This window comes from Brassica napus, chromosome C7, assembly GCF_020379485.1.
Source record: "Brassica napus cultivar Da-Ae chromosome C7, Da-Ae, whole genome shotgun sequence".
Classification (NCBI taxonomy): domain Eukaryota; kingdom Viridiplantae; phylum Streptophyta; class Magnoliopsida; order Brassicales; family Brassicaceae; genus Brassica; species Brassica napus.
In genome coordinates this window covers 37,737,518-37,761,101 of record NC_063450.1, presented here as the reverse complement: position 1 = coordinate 37,761,101, position 23,584 = coordinate 37,737,518, and the positions used below count along the sequence as shown (strand labels likewise).

Here is a 23,584-nt window from a genome sequence, read left to right as displayed (position 1 = left end):
CTTTTCTTTAAGACCATTTTTGTTTAGCGGTCATTCATTGATTCATCTTTTGCATTTCAACTCTTGTATCAGTTGTATGTAGTCTCTCTTTTAAAATTCATTTCGAAATATATGTGTTTCCGTCCTATTAAATCTTAATTATACCTTATAATATTCACTTTTAACTTTATTACTTGTGAAAGTAACTTCTACTATATTCCACCGCATAATTATCATTTTGACATGGCGAAAATAAAACTTCTTCCATTTCTGAATAAATGTCATTTTGATGTTTTTTTACGCAGATTAAAAAAATGGATGAAATATACGTAAATTGTTATTAATTATACTTTTATGATCAATAGTATTTAAAATAAATAAAATTATTTATAAAATTAATGCAGTTTGCAATTAATTTTCAGATGAAACTAAGTATAATTTGTATTGAAATTGTAAAGTGATTTTTTTTATGTAACAATTAAAAAATGTTAAAATGACACTTATTATAAAAGAGAGAGTATATTATAGCATAAGTTATGCATTTGTAGGGAAAGATGTCTGTATGACTGTATTTCAAGATGTTTATAAAAAATGTAATGCGTCTATGAACTTTTATAAATTCAGAGAATAATACTCTGATAAAAAGGAACACATTGTTAATACTTGTTTCTCTCGAGAAAGTTAACGAATAATTGCGAAGATATTAATAAATAGTTAAATACTAATGGAGATGAGTGGGAATAAAAGCAGAGTTAAAGGACATTAGAGAAAAGAAAAAGAAAATTCCCTCGTCACTATTATCTCTCCTGGGTACAAGTGTCCCAATAATTTATGATTTATTTAACTTGCCCTAAATACAAATAATTTCATCTTTTATTTGTTCGAGGCAACCCGGGTTCTTCCAGGAAAATGTACTATATGTTTTAATTTTATTACATTAGACCAATAAAAAATAACAGGTTCAATGGTGCATATTTAGTTAGTGAATTCACTTTTTACCTGCTCCACACGATCATATTACAATTAGAAATTTGTTTGTTCTATCCAAAATTCCTAACCTTTCGTCTATTGCCGTCCTAGATCCGAGAACATGGGCCTAGTATGTGTTTTACGAGAGAGTTTGATTGTCGATCGATATAAATTTCTCCTGAAATGAAAAAAATACGTAACTGAAAGTGCATGGTCTACGAGAGGCTTGATTTTAAAGAAAAATCACTTTACAAAATGGAAAAATTCGTATCTACGTAATATTTCACCGTTATACATTATATATATATATATACTATCTTATGAATTTCTGTTTGTATAGTAAACAGTTTTGTATTTCTATTTTTAAATATATTCATGCATTAGTATAATAATGACTTGAACATATTTTTCTTATCTTTGAATCGATATTTAGAAACTTAACATTTGCATGTATATATATATGATTTTCGTATATGTTTGCTCAAAAAAAAAAGATTTTCGTATATGTATATAACTAGAAACTGTCCATAAACAAAAACTTATTGGCTAAATCAATAAACATACAGAAAGCACTATTGCAGCTCTGTCATGATTGAAAACAATACAAACCAAAGAAGAAAACATTGCCCGATTTTCTTCCTGGCCTTTTCCTGTTTACAGTCTAAACACTATATGATAAAATAATTGGCAGACAAATCATTCTCTCTCTTTCACTCTCAATACTCTCAGTCACAGACACTTCAATATCAACATCCCCTGTTTCTTGATTTTCTCAATCACCTGCGGACAAAGAACTGAAAACGAATATTTCATATTCAAAAAGATACAAAACCTCGAATACTCTCAAGTCTGAATGCAACAAGATTTTATTCAGACAAAGATGGTGCAGAGAAGAAGAGAAGTAAGAGAGAGTTATGGTTTGTCCTGTTCAAGCTTATTCTTCTTCATCGCTTTGCTATATTCATCTTCTGCAGAGCTCACAGACAAAGGTGTTAACTATGAAGGTAATATTAATCATCAACACAGATTCTTCATCTATGGATTCTTTTTCCTTCCTAAAACTTGTTTTTTCTGTTTCCCTTTTAGTTCTTGCTCTAATAGGAATCAAGAGCTCACTGATAGACCCACATGGAGTTCTAATGAACTGGGATGACACGGCAGTTGATCCTTGTAGCTGGAACATGATCAGTTGCTCTGCTGATGGTTTTGTTCTAAGCCTGTAAGCACATAAATGCACACATAATATATATACTATGTAAACATATGTTTACTATCAGTCTTAACTTATATATGTATGCAGAGGAGCTCCAAGCCAGGATCTTTCAGGAACTCTTTCATCCAGTATTGGCAATTTAACATATCTTCAGACTGTGTAAGAGTTTTAAATTATCAAACATTTTTTCGTAATCTCTTAATTACTTGGTTTAATTTTCTAATTATGCTTTTGGATACATCAAAAATAAAGGTTATTGCAGAACAATTACATCACAGGACATATCCCTCCTGAGATTGGGAAACTGATGAAACTCAAAACACTTGATCTCTCTACTAATAACTTCACTGGCCAAATCCCATCCACTCTTTCTGCCTCCACAAATCTTCAGTACTTGTAATAAGTCTATCCATTTTCCAAATTATTATTAATATATAGTTTTGATAATAATTGTTACTAATTGGTTATGGAGGATTTTTTTTTTTATGTTTAAAATTGCGGAGCAGGAGGGTGAATAATAACAGCCTGACAGGAACAATTCCTAGCTCACTGGCAAACATGACCCAACTCACTTTCTTGTACATTCTCTTTCTTGTATTTTCTGTTTAATTTTCTTGTATGTATGTATATGGATATACAGTATTGTTTTATTTCGTAAAATGTTTTTTTAGGGATTTGTCGTACAATAACTTGAGTGGACCAGTTCCAAGATCACATGCAAAAACATTCAAGTAAGTCTATTTCTGAAAAAGAATATTTGTCCCTTTACTCTGTTCCGCAAAAAACATGAGGGTAATTCCACATTCATACGCTACCCTAAGTAAACTGAGTATATAAATAAAATATAGTATTTATATAACATTTTATGTACTTATGATGCAGTGTAATGGGAAATCCTCAGATTTGTCCTACAGGAACTGAGAAGGACTGTAATGGGACTCAACCTAAGCCTACGATACTTAATTTGAACAGTTCTAAAGGCAAGTAAAACCTAAAACTTAATCTTGAAAAAAAAATGAAAATTCTTTTGAATTCTGGAGATTTTAGGCTAAAATGTGTTTGTTTTTACTTTGTTTGTTGTTGTTAGATGAAGCTTCTGATGGAGGAACAAAAAACCGGAAAATCGCCATAGCCTTCGGTGTAGGCCTTGCTTGTGTTTGCTTGTTGATCACTGCCTTTGGTTTTCTTCTTTGGTGGAGAAGAAGACATAATCAACAAATATTCTTTGACGTCAATGGTAAGTTAACAATGAAATTCAAATCCTTTTTTTCCGGATTTATGCAAACAATTGAACCAATGTGTAAATGAATTTGAAATGTTTATAGACCAAAACAAGGAAGAAGTATGTCTAGGGAACCTAAGGAGGTTTAGTTTCAAAGAACTTCAATCCGCGACAAGTAACTTCAGCAGCAAGAATCTGGTAGGAAAAGGAGGGTTTGGGAATGTGTATAAAGGTCGTCTTCATGATGGAACCATCGTTGCGGTGAAGAGATTGAAGGATGTGAACAATGGCGGTGGAGAGATTCAGTTCCAGACAGAGGTTGAGATGATAAGCCTCGCCGTCCACCGTAACCTCCTCCGCCTCTACGGCTTATGCACTACTTCTATGGAGCGGCTTCTTGTGTATCCTTACATGTCCAATGGCAGTGTCGCTTCTCGACTCAAAGGTATTAAATGATCTCAAACCGTGTTATTTGTTTTAATTAGGGTTTTTGGTTCTTATTTAGATTTTGAGTTCTACCATCAAATAAAATAATCAAATCTATAACTAAAATCAAAGATTCAAATTTTGAAAATAAAAATATGAAACAAAACAGAAACATGAAAGAAAAGTTTTTCCACTCTTCCATATTTAGTGTTCATTAAAGTCATGCTTTTTCAATCGAACACGAAACTCTGTTTGTTTACAGATAAGAAAAAAGTTGTGAAAATTTTTCATTAATTATTGTCCATCAAATTTATAACCTTCGTATTAATTTAGTGAAGACTAAAATAAAGCAAAAAGATCAAAAGAAGACTTAGAAAATAAAATGTCTGATGCGATGTATTGTTATTTAATTATAGTTCAAGTGTTTTACAAATTAAGGTTCTTTATTACTATAATATTATGGTAATAGTTATTAACACAAATTTAACGTATGTAACAAATAGATTTTCATGTAATGTAATAAAATAGATACATATTTACATGTAGACATGTCAATTAGGGCCGAAGCCCGTAGCCCGAGCCCGCCCAGCCCTAAAAATTATCGGGCTAGGGCTTCGCTTTATAAGCCCAAAAAAAATTGGGCCTTTCGGGCTAAGCCCATTTGGGCTTTGGGTATTTTGGGCTTAAGCCCGTTTGGGATAGGGCCGGCCCGAAAACCCGAAATTTATATTTTAGCGTAAATATTATCCTTTTTTCTTGTAATTGAAACTATTATTAGTATTGATATATTATTTTAATATTTTCATCCAAACTCTAATAAAGCAAATATAAAAGTTGTTAATGCACTTTATTGTTTCATCATTACAAGTGTTACATTTTAAATTTTACAAAAGTACCTTCTTCTTTCATGTACAACATGTTTTTATTTTCAAAATACAAAGTATGAAACGTTTGACCATGTTTATCATAAATTTTGTTCTCTTATATTTTTTGTTTTAATTGATAATTGATTATTTAAATCTTATTAAATTTGGTTTGTGTATAAAATGTTTTTAAAGCATACGAAAAAATAAAAAAATTGTGATAGAGAAGAAAATTTTAAACTCACTTTATAAATTTTTTATTTTTTAAAAATGAAACTCTTTTTTTAATGAAAATTCACATGTATTAAAACGATGGAAGTGGCAATGACAAATTATTTTTTGAAAAGCCCACAAAAGCCCGAAAAGCCCTATAGCCCTATAAGGGCCGGGCCGGGCTTTGAATTCTAGGTCCAAATAATTTTCGGGCCGGGCCGGGCCGGGCTCAAATATTTACGGGCTTAGCGGGTTTGGGCCGGGCCGGGCCGGGCCAGCCCGAATTGACACGCCTATTTACATGTTTCTACTTTTAATCGATTTTGTTCGGTTTATTCGGTTTAATCGGTTATATACCAAACCATATCCAAATCCTACGGTTTTTATAAAATTATATCCATTCGGTTTATATGGTATATACCAAAACCAAACCATATTGTCTATTTCGGTTCGGTTCGGTACGGTTCGGTTTTACCATATTGAACAGCCCTAATTTTGATCTCTAAGAATATATATAATAAACCTAACATGATCCGATTTTTTCATTTCGGTTTGAGGTTTATGGTTATTTGATAAAATTAATTTTTATATTAAAGTTCTAAAAGTTTAAAAATTAACAATAGTGTGTATATAATCCAAATCAAAATCTTAAAGTTTCTGTTTCTTTACATAGTTGAACCGGTTGAGTGTATGTGTTGCAGCTAAACCGGTATTGGATTGGAGCACAAGAAAGCGAATAGCATTAGGAGCAGCGAGAGGGTTACTGTATTTGCACGAGCAATGCGATCCAAAGATCATTCACCGTGACGTCAAAGCTGCAAACATACTTCTTGACGATTATTACGAAGCGGTGGTCGGAGATTTCGGTCTGGCTAAGCTCTTGGATCACGAGGAGTCTCACGTGACAACCGCCGTGAGAGGAACGGTGGGTCACATCGCACCTGAGTATCTCTCGACGGGACAATCTTCGGAGAAGACAGACGTGTTTGGTTTTGGAATTCTTCTACTTGAACTGATCACTGGATTGAGAGCTCTTGAGTTTGGAAAAGCAGCTAACCAAAGAGGAGCGATTCTTGATTGGGTAAGTCAAGCCGAGACAAGCCTAGTCTTGTTTTCTGTTTTAGTTATGTTAAATTCACTCACTTCTAGGTTACATATTGTTGGGGATAGTTAGGAAAACAATATAAATATATTTGTAGAAGGATATACAACTTTTAAAGCTTAGGTTATACGTTTAAAAACTTAGGTTATACGAGAAAATATAAAATATTATTAACTTAAAATTAAATACACTTTTATTTTATATTTGGGATTGAATTTATTGATTATGGTTTCAGGTTTAAGTTTAGTAATTAGAGGGTAAATTTAGAATTTATGGTTTGTAGTAATTTACAATCTACTCTTCAATTAATGCTATTTCGTGATTTTTCTTCTTATGTGCTATTTTGACATATTTTTTTGTTCTATCTAAAGGTTTTTCCTTATATTATTTACTTTTATTTGGTTTAGTGTTTAGTATGTATTTATAGAAAATTTATTAATTTACAAAATGGTTATTTTGCTATACATTTTCTTTTGTTAAAAAGTTTTTTTGCTAGACATTTAGGCTATATTTTTTAGAAGGATAGACAACTTTAAAAGCTTACGTTATATTCTTTATTATTACTTTTTGAAAATTTATTAATTAAAAAAGGATTTTTTGCTATACATTTAGGCTATAAATTATTAATTATCACTTAAGTTTATGGCAATACTTGTAGGTGAAGAAACTACAACAAGAGAAGAACCTAGAACAGATCATAGACAAGGATTTGGAGAGGAGTTACGACAGAATCGAAGTGGAGGAGATAGTTAAAGTGGCTTTGCTCTGTACACAGTACCTTCCCATACATCGTCCAAAGATGTCTGAAGTTGTGAGAATGCTTGAAGGAGATGGTCTCGTTGAGAAATGGGAAGCTTCTTCTCAGAGAACAGAAACCAACAGAAGTTACAGTAAACCTAACGAGTTTTCTTCTTCTGAACGTTACTCGGATCTTACTGATGATTCCTCGGTCCTAGTTCAAGCCATGGAGTTGTCAGGTCCCAGATGAGAAGATAATTATCGGATTTTGATATTTGTCATATATATATATATATAAACTTGGAATGTATGCTACAATCTTGTATATATATGTTTTGGTGTCATAAGGACTCGTATATTCTATTGTTGAAGCAGATGAAATCTGGAAATATTGTGAACTTTTTATATGAATTATGAGAATTTACTAAGTATATATTTTGGAAAAAAATTGTGAACTTATATGAATTATGGGACTTCAGGCATGGTTGACATTTCAGTGATTCAAGAAATTGTTATTCCAATGATCCAAAACAAGAAATGAAGATCCATAAAATTAAACTACAAAATAAAATTAAAAAGGGAAACAAGTGAAGCAGTGGCTAAACAAAATATTGAATCTGCTCAAACTAGAGAAAATCAATAAACCCCAAAATTCCCATCGAGATAACCGGTCCAAAAATTCAAAGTTACCCAATCCATTTTTAAAACCTGTCTGGTCCGGTTATGATCCTGAATATCCCTGCCTGATGTTGAAAGTCTCTCTTGTCAAAACTGTCTTCTTTTGGTTCTTGAAACAGAGTCCAAACCAATACAATCAATCCTCATGATCATCATCACTTTCAGAATCTGCAAAAGGATACCAACTTTGAATATCTACTTAAAAATATATATCCACAATAGAGACTTTTACTAAACATACCTGATCTGACATCTTCACTAAGCTTGCTTCGATCCTGTACTTGCTTAACAAGCATCCGGTAAATCAAAACCCACCAGAATATATAAAGAACAAGCAAGCGAAACAAGAGTGTATTGAACATGTAGTAATAGATTGGTCCTTCCACCTGATGCTTTTCCTTGTTCTCAGTCATAATAATCTGATAGCTGCAAGCAACAAATCACAATCAAGAAAGTCTAAAAAGCATCCAAGAAAACAAGTATTATATAAATAAACAAACCTTGTGCTGCAAAGGATCCAGAAAGGATAGTAAATGAGACGTAGAACCCACCTGTAAACATATATAAAAATTTCAACTTTATCCTGCACACCACACAAAAAAACTGAATAAGAGATTATCTCTATAGCAAATTCTCATCAGAATCATAAGGAAACTCTTACTTCATTTGTTGATTAGGCCAAATCTGATCACCAGGACCAATCCAAAAAGTAGAGAGTGTTTGTAAACCAAGGCTCGTTATATGTCACAGATAAAGCAAGCAGCTCAGCTGAGAGGTAGTAGATACACTTCCATGCTGATTCTTTGAATTTTCGGATTTTCCGGCTTTTTACCTTCCTCTCTTTTGTGTTGTCATTCTTGTTCGGACTCTGCCTTCCATATATCAAAAACCTTCCTAATTTCTACAAAAACAACAGTGTATACTCAACAAAGCGACACCGAAACTAAAGACACAAAGAGTAAACTTTCTCCTAGCAGTACTCTTCATCAATATTTACCACAAAAATCAATGCAAGATTAATTCAGAGACACGAGTCAGAAGTAATGATTACTCTAAAGGGTCCTTACTAAAAGTAGAATGTAATTTAAGAAAAAAACCCAGTTTTTACAAAACAACCAATGTATATTCATCAAAGGGGAACCAAACAAAAGACATAAAAGTCAAACGTTCTCCTAATAATCTTCATCAACACTGGCATTGACTCACCACAAAATCTATAAGCAAAATCCATTCAGAGACACGAGTCAGAAGCAATGATTGCTCTAAAGGGTCGTTACTAAAAGTTTCCAACTTTACAAGCAGAGGTTTTCCTTTTTAATCAGAAGAACCACATCGGGATCTCGTCAGAGTTTTTTTTTATTGGTTTGAGCAGAACGAAAGAAGGGAACAACCTCTTCTCCTTTCTTCTTCTGCTCTTTTCTCAGATATCTAAAATTAACGTCTACGTCTGTTTAATTTTTTTCCAGTAGTGTATCCGATCAGCTATTACTCTATCGAATCCAAAGACCAATTCCTTCCACCTTCTATTTTCATATTCTGTTTTGCTTATTAATTTTGCAAGCAAGACTGACCGCATTCTAACATGGACCTGAGATATTACCTAAATCTATTCGGTTAAAACAGAAATCATAAGCCATTATACAAAAAAAAAAAAAAAAAAAAAAAACAGAAATCATGACTTAATCACCACTTATAAAATTGTTTCAATTAATTTTTGTATAAATATTTAAATTATTTGGACTATTCTAAAACAAACAATCAAATAGATATTCCTATATTTATTCTAAAATTATATATGGATAAGAATTTCATATCTTTTTATTAACAATATAAATATATAGTTCATTTTTTTATTATTTTTTTAAAAAATATTTAAGTTTTTATACTTATTTAAAATAAAAAATAATCCGCCCGGTTGTGCGGATCAAGATCTAGTTTGGTAATTAGAAGTAATGGTGGTGGACCAATGAATGTGTTGTATTATTTGCGTAAATGTAAATAAGATTACTATACTATTTAATATATACATTCCGGTTGTATTTCTATACTATTTCAATGAAATGGAACATGATGGCGTATTAACATGTCTGTTTTCTATAATATTCATTAATAAGTAATATAATCGCTATCATGTTCTAGTTTATTTAATGGCAATGTTATTTTTTTTACCCTTTAAACAACCAAAGTATATAATCTACAACGCTCTAGTATTTCTATACCATTTGCGTTTAAATGGAATAACTTATTTTTTCTAACTATATATTATATTTTATATTTAGGTTTACGGTTAGATTAAAGTTTAGGGTTTAGTAATTCATGTTTAGGGTTTAGTATTTAAGGGTTGGAGATTAGGTTTAATATTTACTATTTAGGGGATCTTGGTGGGGGTGTAAATGGAATAGCAGTTTGAACTATACTCAATTTGCTTTGGAAGACCATTCTACGTTATATATAAAAATAAAATATTAATACTATTATTATTTTATTAAATAGAATTAATGAATTTTTTTCATATCATAAAGTAAAACAATAATTGCGCGACAACAAGCAAATATATCTATGGTAAATAGTAAATACATGTGTGACGTGAGTTTCATTACATGGTTTGATAATAAATTGTAATGAATCATTTATGCGTGTATGTAAATGGAATAACTCATTTATACTATACTATTTATAAAGAATCTATACCATTGTTTTGTACCTGTAACATAATGTCGCCGATGGTGTTTTACTTGTTGTTTTTCTTCCTCTGTAAACTATGATTACATCTCAATCTTCTTGCATGCGTCTTCCACCATAAATACCACAAGACCATCTAACCAATGTTCCAATACACATCCTCATCATCAACGACATAATATCTTTTTCTCGTCCACATGTCATTCATCATCGACGTCATCTGTTTTCTTTCTGTCACCGATTACCTGAAAATAAAAAAGATATAATTGGCATAATTGTACATAAAATGTTCTTGAGTTAATAACGTCTAAATTAGTGATATATTCTTCATTTCCTTTCCAAAATTGGTTAGACATCAAATTAATCCTTACTTCAATGGGCTGTGTTTTCCAAAACGTTAGCAAAATATTTGTTTTTACGTTTGAAATTTTATATACATTTTAAAAATTAAATCATTGTTCTTTACATATATTTTATAAAAGTATATTTATGTGTGGGGAAGAAAAGACTATCCAAGCCATCTTATATGATAGTGTCAATTTTCTTTTTATTGAATAACTTTTCTTCTTCTTTTTGTATGAACTTGGAACATGTTTTTTTACATTTAAAAGATTAACTTTTAAATTGGATAATTTTATTTTTAGTATTTGTGTATACTTATTGATCTATCTTTTTTCCTTATTTATTATTTTGCTATCTGATACGAGTTCTTAAATAATTTATTTTAATCTCTTGAATAAAAGATGAAATCACTTGGATTGGCATCATATATAAAACAAAACATGTAAGTAGAAAAATGGTACATTTGCGATAAAATTAAAATCTTCCAAACATATTTACCTTAATCAAAAAGGTAATTTGCTAACTAAGGCAAACAAAATCGCTAATATAACACTTTGTGCATATTCTTAAGAACATATTATTATGTAAAATAGCATAATATATAATATTACATGTTACTTGTTAAATATTTTACAAATAACCTCCGAAGTTCCTTACTGTTTGCTATCTAGCAAACTAAATCTTTAAAACCAAAAACTGATAGATTTTGTTACCACTGAATTTATCAAGTGAAGAAACAGCCGAAGATAATTTATAATTCTGCATAGTTATATTTTTTTTTGTCAACTCTGCATAGCTATATGTAATCGTCATTATTTTATTATTTGTTCATTCCACAAATTAATGGCTCCGATTGGTAATATGTAATATTAACATTGTGTTGCAATATGATTTATTATTCGATGTAATTTGCAGTAAAAATTATGTGGTATAAACAGTATGTTTATGTGATATGTTCGCAGTAAAAATAAAAATTAACATTTTATTAAAATTTATGAGTGGTAAAATTTTCGATGTATAATTTGCAGTATGAATTTTTGATAAAAGAATTGAATATATAAACATATAAATAGTGAAAATATTTACTAAAACAAATGAACAATTTAGATATTTAAAAATAAATAAATTAAAAGGTTTATTTTGAATTATTCTAAAAATTAGAAATATATAATTTTCAATATATATATATTTTATAACTGTATTATTTTCTATATTATGATCACTAATAATACTATTTATTCTAATATCAATAGTAAAATAAGTTAATCAATAATAATACTAACATGAACTTTAAACTAAAAATGTAATATAACAAAAAGTTTATAAATGTTCATTCTAAATGGGAAATTGCCACAAATAGTCAAATACCACAATCATAGTACTACTTTTCATATTTACACTAACCACTTTACTCTCACTTTTAATGAAAGGTAAAAAACATTTATACCCCTAATGTTAACTAATCTAGCCTTATGGTTTAGAATTGAGGGGTGGGGTATGTTTTTTGGAATGTGAAATTTAGGATTCTAATAAATATATAAATAAATACTTAAAAATAATAAAATATAATTTTTTTATAAAATAGTTTCAAACATAATTTTTGATTTGCAAAAAGAAATTTTGAAAAAAAATAAAAAAAATTTCAAAAAAAAAATTATAAAAAGTTTGAAATTGAAAAAGTATAATAAGAAAACATAAAAAAATATTTTTTTTATTTTTTTATTTTTTTATTTAAATAATGATTTATTATATATATAACAAGGGTATAAGAGTCTTTTGCCACTTAATGAAGAATATATTTTTGAAAATGTTCCTTTAGTGGTGGTAAAGATGAAAAATGATACTATGAAAGTTGTGAACATAAAATTTCTCCGTTTTAAATCATAGTTGCAATCTCAAATAAAAATAAAATTAGATATTACTATAATTGTAGAACTAGATTTTGATCCGTGCTTAGAAAACGCAGATTTTTTTTAAAATTAAATAAATTCTTCTTATATAATTTCTATATAAGATAATGTAGTATATTTACCCGGGTGCACTGAACCGTAACAAATTAAAAAAAAATTAAGATAAATTTCATAAATAACCGAGCATATACTATATATATTTGGAACCGAAAAATAGAAACCGGACTGAGAACCAAATGAGTACTTAAATTTTATACTATTAGTGAAACTATATATAGATCACATATTAATGAATATATAGATTTATTGTTAGGATAATTATATAATAGATTATGAGAGAATAATAAATGAGTTCATTTAAATTATGTGAAGTATTTATATAGTTAGAGAAATATAGTATATGACCAAAATATTGTTAGTTAACGAAAGGGTGCAACAACTTTAAATAAGTAAATTTTTTTAGGATTCCTTCATTTTTAATAGTACAGATTGGAACCGTAGATAATAATATTTAAAATTTACAAAGCAAAAAAAAAAAGTTTTACAAACATACGTAACTAACGTGACATGCTTTAGTTATGTAAACTCAATATTTTTCTTTTTTTTAAAAAAAATTTAACGAAAAAATCTATTAATTTTGTAACTCATTTTTTTGTGTGCAACATGTATCAATTTCGTAACTTAATTTCTAAAACATGGAATTTTGTTTGATGTAGATTTATGATTTGAGTTAATAATTTTATAAAGGATTTACGTAAAAGTTGTAACTCAACTACAAAACATATTCAATCAAACTTAAAATCAAAAAGTTAAATTTAAAGCATAATTGTTAACAATTTTGAAGTATCAATGATTTTTACTTTTTAGTTCTAACTCAAAGTAAATCAACAATCCCACATGTGACATGTCACCAACCAAAGTAAATATATGAATAGCTATCGGGACGCAAGATTCGCTTCGGTTTTTTTCTTTATTAGTCTCGAAAATGCCTATGCTTCGATATCGTTGGCAGGCACTACCCACCAGAGCCCCACGATTCTTTGTCTTCTTGTGTTCCCCTCTTATAAAATTTGTCTTTTTTAATTTTAAACTTTACCATCAACCATACTAGAAACAATAATTTTTTAAAAAATAAAAATGTATTTTCATAACATTTAGTTTTATTTTCGTTAATTTTTTAAAATAGAAAATAATCATTTGTAATTTTTATTTAATTTAATTTTAATCAAATTGCATTTAAATTAGTTTTATTTAGTAAAATTATTTTTTCGTTTTTGGAACTAATAATTTTATACTGTTTTGTTCTTTGTAGAAATAAAATTTAAGAAATTTTAGTTTTGTTGATTTTAGTTAAAATGATTTAACTCATTAAAAATCCCCTATATATTATTTGAGAAACATTACAATTTCTTTTTGTGGCCACGTGTCATCACTAGGATGATTCGTAGAATCATTAGAGAACTATGTCGGTCTATAATTATATAATAAGCTATTTATTAAACTAACAATAAATTAATCATTAATGTATTTTATTATTTTCTTAAATAAAATTTACAGAATTACCTAATGTGGCTAAAATATATATGACAATTAATAATTTTGAATAATAAATATTTGATAAAAATTAGTGTATCTTCTATCATATTTGTTTAATTTTAAAATATTAAATAAATTAAACAACCACAATAACCATATAATAAAAAAATTAGATTTTTCTGTATATATTATATTTTGAATTTTTAAAAACGCATATAAATTACTAAAACTGTCAAAAGTCTCACATTCAAATTTTGTGATGCATGGTTTAAAATTTTTGTCATGTCAAAATACAAATGATTACAAAATTATATAAGTAAAATGCCTAATTTAATTAATTATTAAAATTCATATATATATATATATATATATATATATCATTTTAAATTAAACTATAAACCATATTAAATACATAAATATTTCAGTTTCAAAGTTTACTTTGAAAGATTTTTTTGATAAAAGTTTTGAACGAACATTGACAACTTATTTTTAAAAAAATTATAAGTTACTAAAACTATTAATCACATAATGAAAATTTTGTTATCCGTAATTTAAAATTTTTTCTATAAAAGATAAAAATGATCAAAAAACTATATGAGTAGAAATCATCATTTAATAGACATTAATATTAAAAATATACTATGTATGTTAGTATCATTTAAATTTAATTACATATCCTATCAAATATAAGAAAATATTTTTTGGATTAATAAAAATGATTTATGTGTTTGCACCAATTTAATTATATATTTAATAGTTACTGACATTTAATTATTTAATATATATTTATTATATCATAATATGTAAATATATTTAATACATAAAATATTTTTTATATATAATATTCAGTCCGCGTAAGGCACGGATCTTAACCTAGTACGTATTAAACCTTTTGAATTGAATGTTAAGTGCAGGCATGGTACCAAGCGCATACATAGGATCAAGAGTTTTGTTTTCTGTTCTAAATTCCTTTGTACGTAAACATTCTTTTCATTGATGTAATAAATTTAACATTTTATAAAAAAAAATCATTTAGTTAAATTATTTTTTCATAACTAAAATTTTAATACGCTTACTAATTTAGAAGCTTGAGAGATTTATCCTTATATTGAGTAATAAACTTATCTTTACTTAATTAAGTCTACACAAAAATTTTAAATATTTTTATAATTTTTAAATATAGCTTTACTTATCTAACTATCCACAAAAGTATAAATATTTATATATTTTTTTTATCTTTGATACAATATAATTTTTTATAATATATATAATTATGGTCAAAAATATCTATACAAAATTGATCATGTTACAATAATCTTAATATCATGTAAACTTTTGAAAAATAATATTATATTACTTATAAAAATATAGTAGTGACACGATTTTTAAAAAGAAATGTTATATTTTTTGAAATATATTTTGTAAAATAAGATAAAATTTGGAAATATTTTTTAACTATGGTAACTACCATATACTTATTATTTTATATTTGAATTTCAATAAATAAAAATTATATTATAATTGTGTTATACATGTCATATTTAGAGAGATCCATGTCATTATTTTTAATAGGTCATGTTATCATTTTTTTATGAGAAATTCTTGGGTTCACCCCCTAGGGTGAACCTCTAGGTTCACCCCCTAGGGTGAACCTCTAGGTTCACCATCCAATAGTGTTTGAGTATTTGATATTTGATATCTTTTAAAAAAGGAAATAGAATTAAATATCCAAATTAGATTATATTTTTAAAATAAAATAATAAAAATATATAAAAATAGTTACAAAAAATAAATTAATTAATATTGTTAAGTCTTCAGCAAAATACTAAACCCTATACCCTAAATACTAAACCCTAAACCCTAAACGTTAAACCTTAAACTTTGGATAAACTCTAAACCGTTGGAAAATCTTAAACCCTAAATCATACATTAAAAACTAAATTTTAATAACACTAAACTCTAAATCATAATCCCTAAACCCTAAACCCTTGGGTAAACTCTGGACCCTTGGATAAATCATAAACTCTAGGGTTTAATTTTAAATATTTTTGATTTGAAGTTTATTATTTATCCAAGGGTTCAAGGTTTATCCAAGGGTTTAGGGTTTAGTGATTAGGGTTTAGGGTTTAGTGTTATTAAGATTTAGTTTTTAATGTATGATTTAGTGTTTAAAATTTTTCAATGGTTTACGTTTTATCCAAGATTTAAGGTTTATAATTTAGGGTTTGGAGTTTAGGATTTAGGGTATAGGTTTTAGTATTTTGCTAACGGTTTAACAATATTTATTTATTTATTTTTTGTAACTATTTTTATGTATTTTTATTATTTTATTTTAAAAATATAATCTTATTTGAAAATTCAATTTTGTTTCTTTTTTTAAAAGATATCAAATATCAAATACTCAAACACTATTGGTTGGTGAATCTAGAGGTTCACCCTAGGGGGTGAACCCAAGAATTTCTCTTTTTTTTTATTAGAATGATCGTAGGAAAGACATATAATAAAGAGAAATTCTTGGGTTCACCCCCTAGGTGAACCTCTAAATTCACCAACCAATAGTGTTTGAGTATTTAATATTTGATATCTTTTAAAAAAGGAAACAAAATTGAATTTCCAAATAAGATTATATTTTTGAAATAAAACAATAAAAATACATAAAAATAGTTACAAAAAATAAATAAATAAATATTGATAAACTTTTAGCAAAATACTAAATCCTATACCCTAAATCCTAAACTCCAAACTCTAAATTATAAACCTTAAATCTTGGATAAACCGTAAACCATTAGAAAATTTTAAATCCTAAATCATACATTAAAAACTAAGGGGGATGTATTCAATTTAACATTTGATGTGATTTGATTTTTAATGGGGTTTTAGATGATTTCAATAAGTTGCAGAGATTTAAGTGACTTTTGTTAAACTACTCTAGAATATCACCTAAAACTATGGGATTTGAGTTTTAATTTTTTTAACTAAGAAATCATACCAAACACCCTAAAATCACCTGAAAACTTTAAAACTCCACAGCTTAAAATATTTTCAATAACAGTGGATTTCAGAGTACTTTAAGAAATGTCAAATTCAATAACAGTGGATTTTAAATGAGTTTTTAAAATTCATGTTTCAATAACAGTGGATTTGTCATTTTAATACAAATCACCTGAAATTCTCAGTTGAATACACCCCCCTAAATCTTAATAACACTAAACCCTAAACCCTAATCACTAAACCCTAAACCCTTGGATAAACCCTGAACCCTTGGATAAATCATAAACTCTAAATCAAAAATATTTAAAATTAAACCCTAGAGTTTATGATTTATCCAAGGGTTCAGAGTTTACCCAAGGGTTTAGGATTTACCCAAGGGTTTAGGGTTTAGTGATTAGGATTTAGGGTTTAATGTTAGTAAAATTTAGTTTTTAATGTATGATTTAGGGTTTAAGATTTTCCAACGGTTTAGAGTTTATCCAAAGTTTAAGGTTTAACGTTTAGGGTTTAGGGTTTAGGATTTAGGGTATAGGGTTTAGTATTTTGCTGAAGATTTAACAATATTAATTAATTTATTTTTTGTAACTATTTTTATGCATTTTTATTATTTTATTTTAAAAATATAATTTAATTTGGATATTCAATTTTATTTATTTTTTTAAAGGATATCAAATATCAAATACTCAAACACTATTGGTTGAAGGTTCACCCTAGGGGGTGAACCCAAGAATTTCTCTAACACTTTTCAAATAAGTATAAGGGATGTTTGGATACACATCTAAACTGTTGCCCAAAAAAAAAAAGGATACGCATCTAGACAAAAAGAAACTGTATTTATAGAGTCATTCAATAATTATATTCAGCAATTACCGATTTCTTTCTTCAAGCAATTAGCAATATCTAATTGAATAATTCTGATATTGGACAAATGCACGACAAAAAAACATATATTGGGCAACGTGATGGATTACAACTTGATGTAACCAATGAAAAAGTCTTTGGGATAGAGACAGAATATTGTTCTACAATTCTGTTTCTTTCTTTTTTTGCATAGCAAAAAAAATTCATTGGAAGCATTTTCATATTGGCAAGCGTTGTGAATAGAAGGACTATGGTGTCTACTGTGCTTAGGTCCAAAACCCATTCGTAAATACTACTCTAATAGTTTTATTCAATCATTTTCTGTAGATAACTTTACCAATCCTAACCTTTGATTCCAGGGATGATATCTTTTTATGTGGTTAACATTGGTCGGTACTAGCATTACTGACAATAGATATAATGTGAAGCTTGTGGTCGAAAATAGATGCAGTTCACAAGGAAAGACTATTACTATCCATATGCGTGTTGAAGTAGGCCAAAAGTTAAAAACCAACAAAAAGGTAGGTCAAAAGTAATCAGAATATATAATATATCGATTTAGTGCTCAAAACTTACATAATAGTAATGCGCCAGGTGAAATTCAAGAAATCATTCTTGATGGTTTGTCAAGGAATCATTCTTGGGGGGTGATATGCTTTACGGTTTAAATATTTTTTTTAAAAAAGAAAAGTGGATCAAGTTGCCCAAAAAAGAAGAAGGGCCACCATTATTCGCAATCTTTTGTTTTCGTTCTTGTTTGCCATGAATTTTTTTTAATGATGTTCACTGCAAGTGTATTTATGCGGCGAGCAAACTCTGAAAATTGTTAATAGAGTGCGTCATAACTGATCTGCATTTTATCTATTTTTTTTATCTGCAAGTCACACATGCATATTATGATGTGTCGGCAATATTATTGTAGACAATTACATTATAAGTTCCGATAACTACTTTGCCTTTCATTATTTATTTCTTCAAAGTATAAATTTCAGAATATATACTTCAAACATTGTTTTATGGGGAATGTGAATGAGTTTAAATAGGTTTTAAAGTTTCATCAACATAGATTAGATTCTGATTCTGTTACGTGGTGACATAACATATTTTAGTGGGAAACTGACAATATCTTGAAGACATGAGGCGAAATGGATTAACCCAAAAATCACATGATAGCATTTATCTTCTGATATTTTGTTATTACAAATTTTAATTAAATAATGGTAAGTAGAAAATAAAAATAATAATGGAATTGAGGATTGAATCCATTAAAATCCGGAGTGCAGAATACCAATCGGATATATACTAAAGTAATATACTAGCGGTGTGTAGGCCTCGGACTTTTATCCGAGATCCGGATTCGATCCGAGATTCGATCCGGATCCGATCCGAAAATCCGGATATCCGGAGGGGCCGAATCCGGATCCGGATAATAAAATGTTGGATCCGTCAAAGCCGGATCCGGATCCGGATATCTTTATTTTTTAGTCCGGATATCCGGATCCGTAAGTTTTATTAATAACTATTTCAAAAATAGTAATATCTATATATAAAAACTAAATTTATTTAATATATTTTCATTTTTATAATAGTATATGTAAATTTTGTAATATTATACATATAAATAATTAAAAACATTATATATTTTTTATTTTTATATTATTTTTAATATTTTATATATATTATTATTATTATTATTTTATTTATTTTAAGGATCCAAATCCGGATCCGGATATCCGCCGGATATTACAATTTTTAGAAGGATATCCGACACCCGGATATCCGAGAACCCCGGATCCGGATAAGGATAATAAAATTATGGATCCGCCGGATAAGGATCCGGATCCGGATACCTTAAAATTGCCCGGATATCCGATCCGTCCCAGGTATATGCTATGGTTTGTGTATTGAATTTGATATATATATATCCAAAAAAGTAGAGAACATGAATATGCTCCAGAACTGTATTACATTATTTAACTTCAGAGTATAATACAATATGGTACATATTGTTTACCAACTTTATATTCGAGAACCAACTATAACTCAAAATCTCTGCCCCTCCGATTCAACTTGAAGAAACACTAAACTTCTTCGAACTCTCTTAAAAACTGTTGTATTTGTTAGATTTTAGGTCACAGACAAGCCGTCGGAGATCAGAAGCTTCTTCTTTGAGTTTAGAGTTCTCCTTCAATACGTTATCCTGAGTCTCCAATACGCTGTTCAGCTTATCGATAAGACAGTTGTTCTCGTTGCGAAGCCTTATCACCTGAGACCAGAGTTCATCGAGATGTCTTTGTTTCCTCATCCTCGACCTCCTCGCGGATTCTCTGTTTGAAAGCATCCTCCTCTGCTTCCTCTCGTCGAGTATGATGATGCTCTGACGATGATTATAATGATGATCTTCGTCGGAAGTTGAGTTGTTGCTCAACATGAGATCTTGACCGTTGGATGATGAGGAATAGTTGTTGTTGTTGATGAGATCGTTTAGGTAGTTCAGCGAAGAGGAAGAGGTTGGAGATGAGGGCATGTTTATTACGTTGAACTCCGCCGGGATCATAGTTAGGTTTTCCTGCGATAGGTATTGGAAGTAACCGGTGATTTCCGCCGGAATCATGGTCTTAGTTTGGTATATAAGAGTGAGAGATGAAGATGGATGAGTTTGAAGTAAGAAGAGGGAGTGGGGAGGGTTTTATACAAAGTTGGAGAGTTAGAATAAGAACGAATCATTGAGACGTGGGTCCTATTGATTATATTGTGTGTGTACAGCATACTGTAAATTAAAAAATAAATTCCTTACTATTACGTTTCGTAATTTATACAGGCAGAAGAGATGTTAAAAATATATATACAGGCAGAAAAGCAAAAAATCATACCTCCTATATCTATACTATTAATTGCGAATTTATGTTGTGCATTCGAGTTCTCACCTTAAATAGTTAAACTGTTTAAATTATTTATTATCTTTAACGAATAATTATATTATTTATTAGATTAAATTATTAGTGATTTTTTGCATTCGAATTTTCACGTTAAAAGTTAAATCGGTTAAAACCTTTGATTTTTGCATTCGTTTCCCGTTGAAAGTTAATCTGATTAAAATCTTTATTACCTTTAACAAATAATTATATTATTTATTGTATTAAATTATTAGTAATTTTTCGCGTTCGAGTTTTCACACGTTAAAAGTTAAACTGGTTAAAATCTTTGTTACCCTAAATAAATAATTACTAGATTATAATAAAATAGTAGCACAATAACGAGCATATTTATTTTGATGAATAACTTTATAATACGTAAATAATTTGATAATCAGTTTAATTTTCTTGGAACGTAAATAATAATTTATTATAGTAGTCTTTGAATTTGTAATGCATGAATCAATAGACAAGAGTAAAATGTTGATGTCTACATGAGCGGGAAAAACACATAGTACAGTGAAACTTCTATAAATTAATAATGTTGAGACTACACCAAAACAATAATTTTTTTTTATTAATTTATAGAGATATTAATTTATCGATATACTAATTGAACCAAAAAATCAATTTGAGACTATAAAATTATATTATTTTATAAAGATTTTTAGTGTATACTAATTTATAGAGTATTAATTTAAAGAGGTTATACTGTATATTGTTATTTGCTAATTGATTTTCATATTCAAGCTCTTAAATTTAAAGTTAAAATGGTTAAAAATGTTGCTACCCTTGATGAATATATATATATATATATATAATTTATTATATAATTAAAACAAATTTATATCAATAATATTAGATTTATATGTTATATTAGTAATTGATTATTATAACTTAATATTACGAAGTGATTTTTTGTGTTCAAGTTCTCACGTTAAAAATTAACTAGTTAAAGTCGTTGTACCATTAGTAAATTTATATATAATATATATAATTTATTATATAATTAATAAATGATATTATATTTATATGTTATATTAAATAATGATTATAACTTAATCTAATAAGATTGTCAAAAACAAAAACATATTTAAAAAAATAAGATAATATATATATATATATATATGTTGTTATCTGAAAATAATATTTTATATTATAAAGTTACAAAATTAAAATATAAATTAAAAAAATCTAATTATAATAATTTATAATTAGATATGAATAAAAAAAATTGTATAAAGATATTTGTATAAAGATATTTCTAATATGTGAGTGTTTAAGAAAAATTAACTCAATAATAAACATATATATTTGATGAAAAATATTTTCACATATAAATAATTTGAAATTTGATTTAATTTTTTTGAATTAATAAAACATAAATTAATAAGATTAATTAGTTTTCTACAAAAGAAAATCTATTGCTACATCAAAACATTAACTTTTTCGATCTTTTGGAAACAATGATAGTCTAATCATATCATCAGACCTTTGAGTGTACTGAATTTATATGTCAACAACTATATCAACAAATGTAGTCATTAGAATTTGTGTGTAATACTGCTTCTTTCTTTTATTAATTTATTAAAATTATAATAAAAAGAGTTGAAATAACTTAAAATCAAAATTAAATAATATCTTATATAATTTATATTTAATAAAGAAAAAATAATATAATTATATATACAGATAATCAAATACACTAAAATAAAAACATTTTGATTTCCTAAATTATATTTTGTTAAAACATATTTCCACAATTTAAATGTATTAAAAAATTTATATGAATGGAACAACAAATAATCTGCACAATCGTGCGGATGCGACAGAGAAAATACAAAAGGATTATATAAACTATTTATTGGTTCCGGTAAAAAATATGTTAGATGATGTGCTTTAATTTAAAAATGGATCATTAACAAAATAGGTTGGGAATTCTATACTTAAATCAATATCTATTTTTGTTGGATCAATTCTTTTTAAACAAATCAGAATGATTTCATAAAAACATGTATACGAAAATAAATCTACATAATATTATATAGGTAACTGAATAAAAGTTACATATTTTTTTTTGAAAAACCCTATCGACTGATCCGGTCGGTCCCGAGAGGAACGTACTTAGTACTACAGAGTGGACTAGCCCGAAATCGTACTACACTGCCTGACCTGAGTTTGGAATGCCTTCCGACTAATGTCAGGGGGTGGACCAATCATTTGTTATGGCCCACCGTGTAAACCACCTGGGCTGAAGCCCAAGCCCAGACTAACAAATTAGTGATAATTTATTTCTCAGGGGAATCGAACCAAGAACTATTGTGGATACACACCAAGCCCCAAAAGATTGCCACTAGACTACCACCACTTGGTTAGTTACATATATTTTAAACAACTAAAAATCTTACTTATGTTATAATTAAATATAGAGCACATGTACAAAATGTAACTTATATGATATATATATATATATATATATATATATATGAACTCAAATATGTATTCATATTTCTGTATGTTAACAAAATCAATTATTTTTTATGATTTTTATACAATCTAATAAAATATTATATAATTTATTCAAGAAACAAAATAATTCAACAATAGCCAATATATAAAATATAAATATATATAAGCACTATACATTGAACATAACTACATTGTACAATAAATATAATAAAAAAATAATTATGAAAATTTTAAAAATATATTTTATCTGAAGATAAATGCTTAATACTAATTATAAACAATAGATTTAAACAGATTATAATATGAATCAAATTATTAGCAAGATAAATTACACAAAATAATTATAATAATGTTAATTAATGCACATAAAATAAATATTATACAACTAAAATCTTTCTTAACACTAATAATATTTAATTAATTTAAACAAAATTGTTTAATTAATTTAAAATAGAATATGTGATTTTGCATGGAT

At 27.8% G+C, this 23,584-nt stretch overlaps 2 protein-coding genes and 1 pseudogene across 2 annotated transcripts; 1 reads left to right on the top strand and 2 right to left on the bottom strand.

Moving 5' to 3' along the window:
- Nucleotides 1–1,525: 1,525 nt before the first annotated feature.
- On the top strand, nucleotides 1,526–7,156 carry LOC106452910 (protein NSP-INTERACTING KINASE 2). The gene is made up of 11 exons (XM_013895103.3): nucleotides 1,526–1,952; nucleotides 2,035–2,167; nucleotides 2,249–2,320; nucleotides 2,414–2,557; nucleotides 2,668–2,739; nucleotides 2,833–2,892; nucleotides 3,044–3,141; nucleotides 3,249–3,398; nucleotides 3,487–3,828; nucleotides 5,587–5,966; nucleotides 6,646–7,156. The coding sequence occupies exons 1-11, from the start codon at nucleotides 1,802–1,804 to the stop codon at nucleotides 6,973–6,975; spliced, it is 1,932 nt and encodes a 643-aa protein (XP_013750557.2). The 5' UTR covers nucleotides 1,526–1,801; the 3' UTR covers nucleotides 6,976–7,156.
- Nucleotides 7,006–8,390, bottom strand: LOC106454325 (annotated as a pseudogene).
- An 11,257-nt stretch (nucleotides 8,391–19,647) lies between these two features.
- Nucleotides 19,648–20,667, bottom strand: LOC106345620 (basic leucine zipper 43-like). The gene has a single exon (XM_013784796.3). The coding sequence runs from the start codon at nucleotides 20,337–20,339 to the stop codon at nucleotides 19,827–19,829; it is 513 nt and encodes a 170-aa protein (XP_013640250.1). The 5' UTR covers nucleotides 20,340–20,667; the 3' UTR covers nucleotides 19,648–19,826.
- Nucleotides 20,668–23,584: the final 2,917 nt, after the last annotated feature.

What these genes read in the sequence shown, in the direction of transcription:
- LOC106345620 (XM_013784796.3), bottom strand. Translation starts at nt 20,339, where the DNA reads ATGATTCCGGCGGAAATCACCGGTTACTTCCAATACCTATCGCAGGAA.
- LOC106452910 (XM_013895103.3), top strand. Translation starts at nt 1,802, where the DNA reads ATGCAACAAGATTTTATTCAGACAAAGATGGTGCAGAGAAGAAGAGAA. An exon ending in CAAAGGTGTTAACTATGAAG is followed by an intron (nt 1,953 to 2,034) that starts GTAATATTAATC and finishes TTTCCCTTTTAG; the next exon opens with TTCTTGCTCTAATAGGAATC. An exon ending in TCCACAAATCTTCAGTACTT is followed by an intron (nt 2,558 to 2,667) that starts GTAATAAGTCTA and finishes ATTGCGGAGCAG; the next exon opens with GAGGGTGAATAATAACAGCC.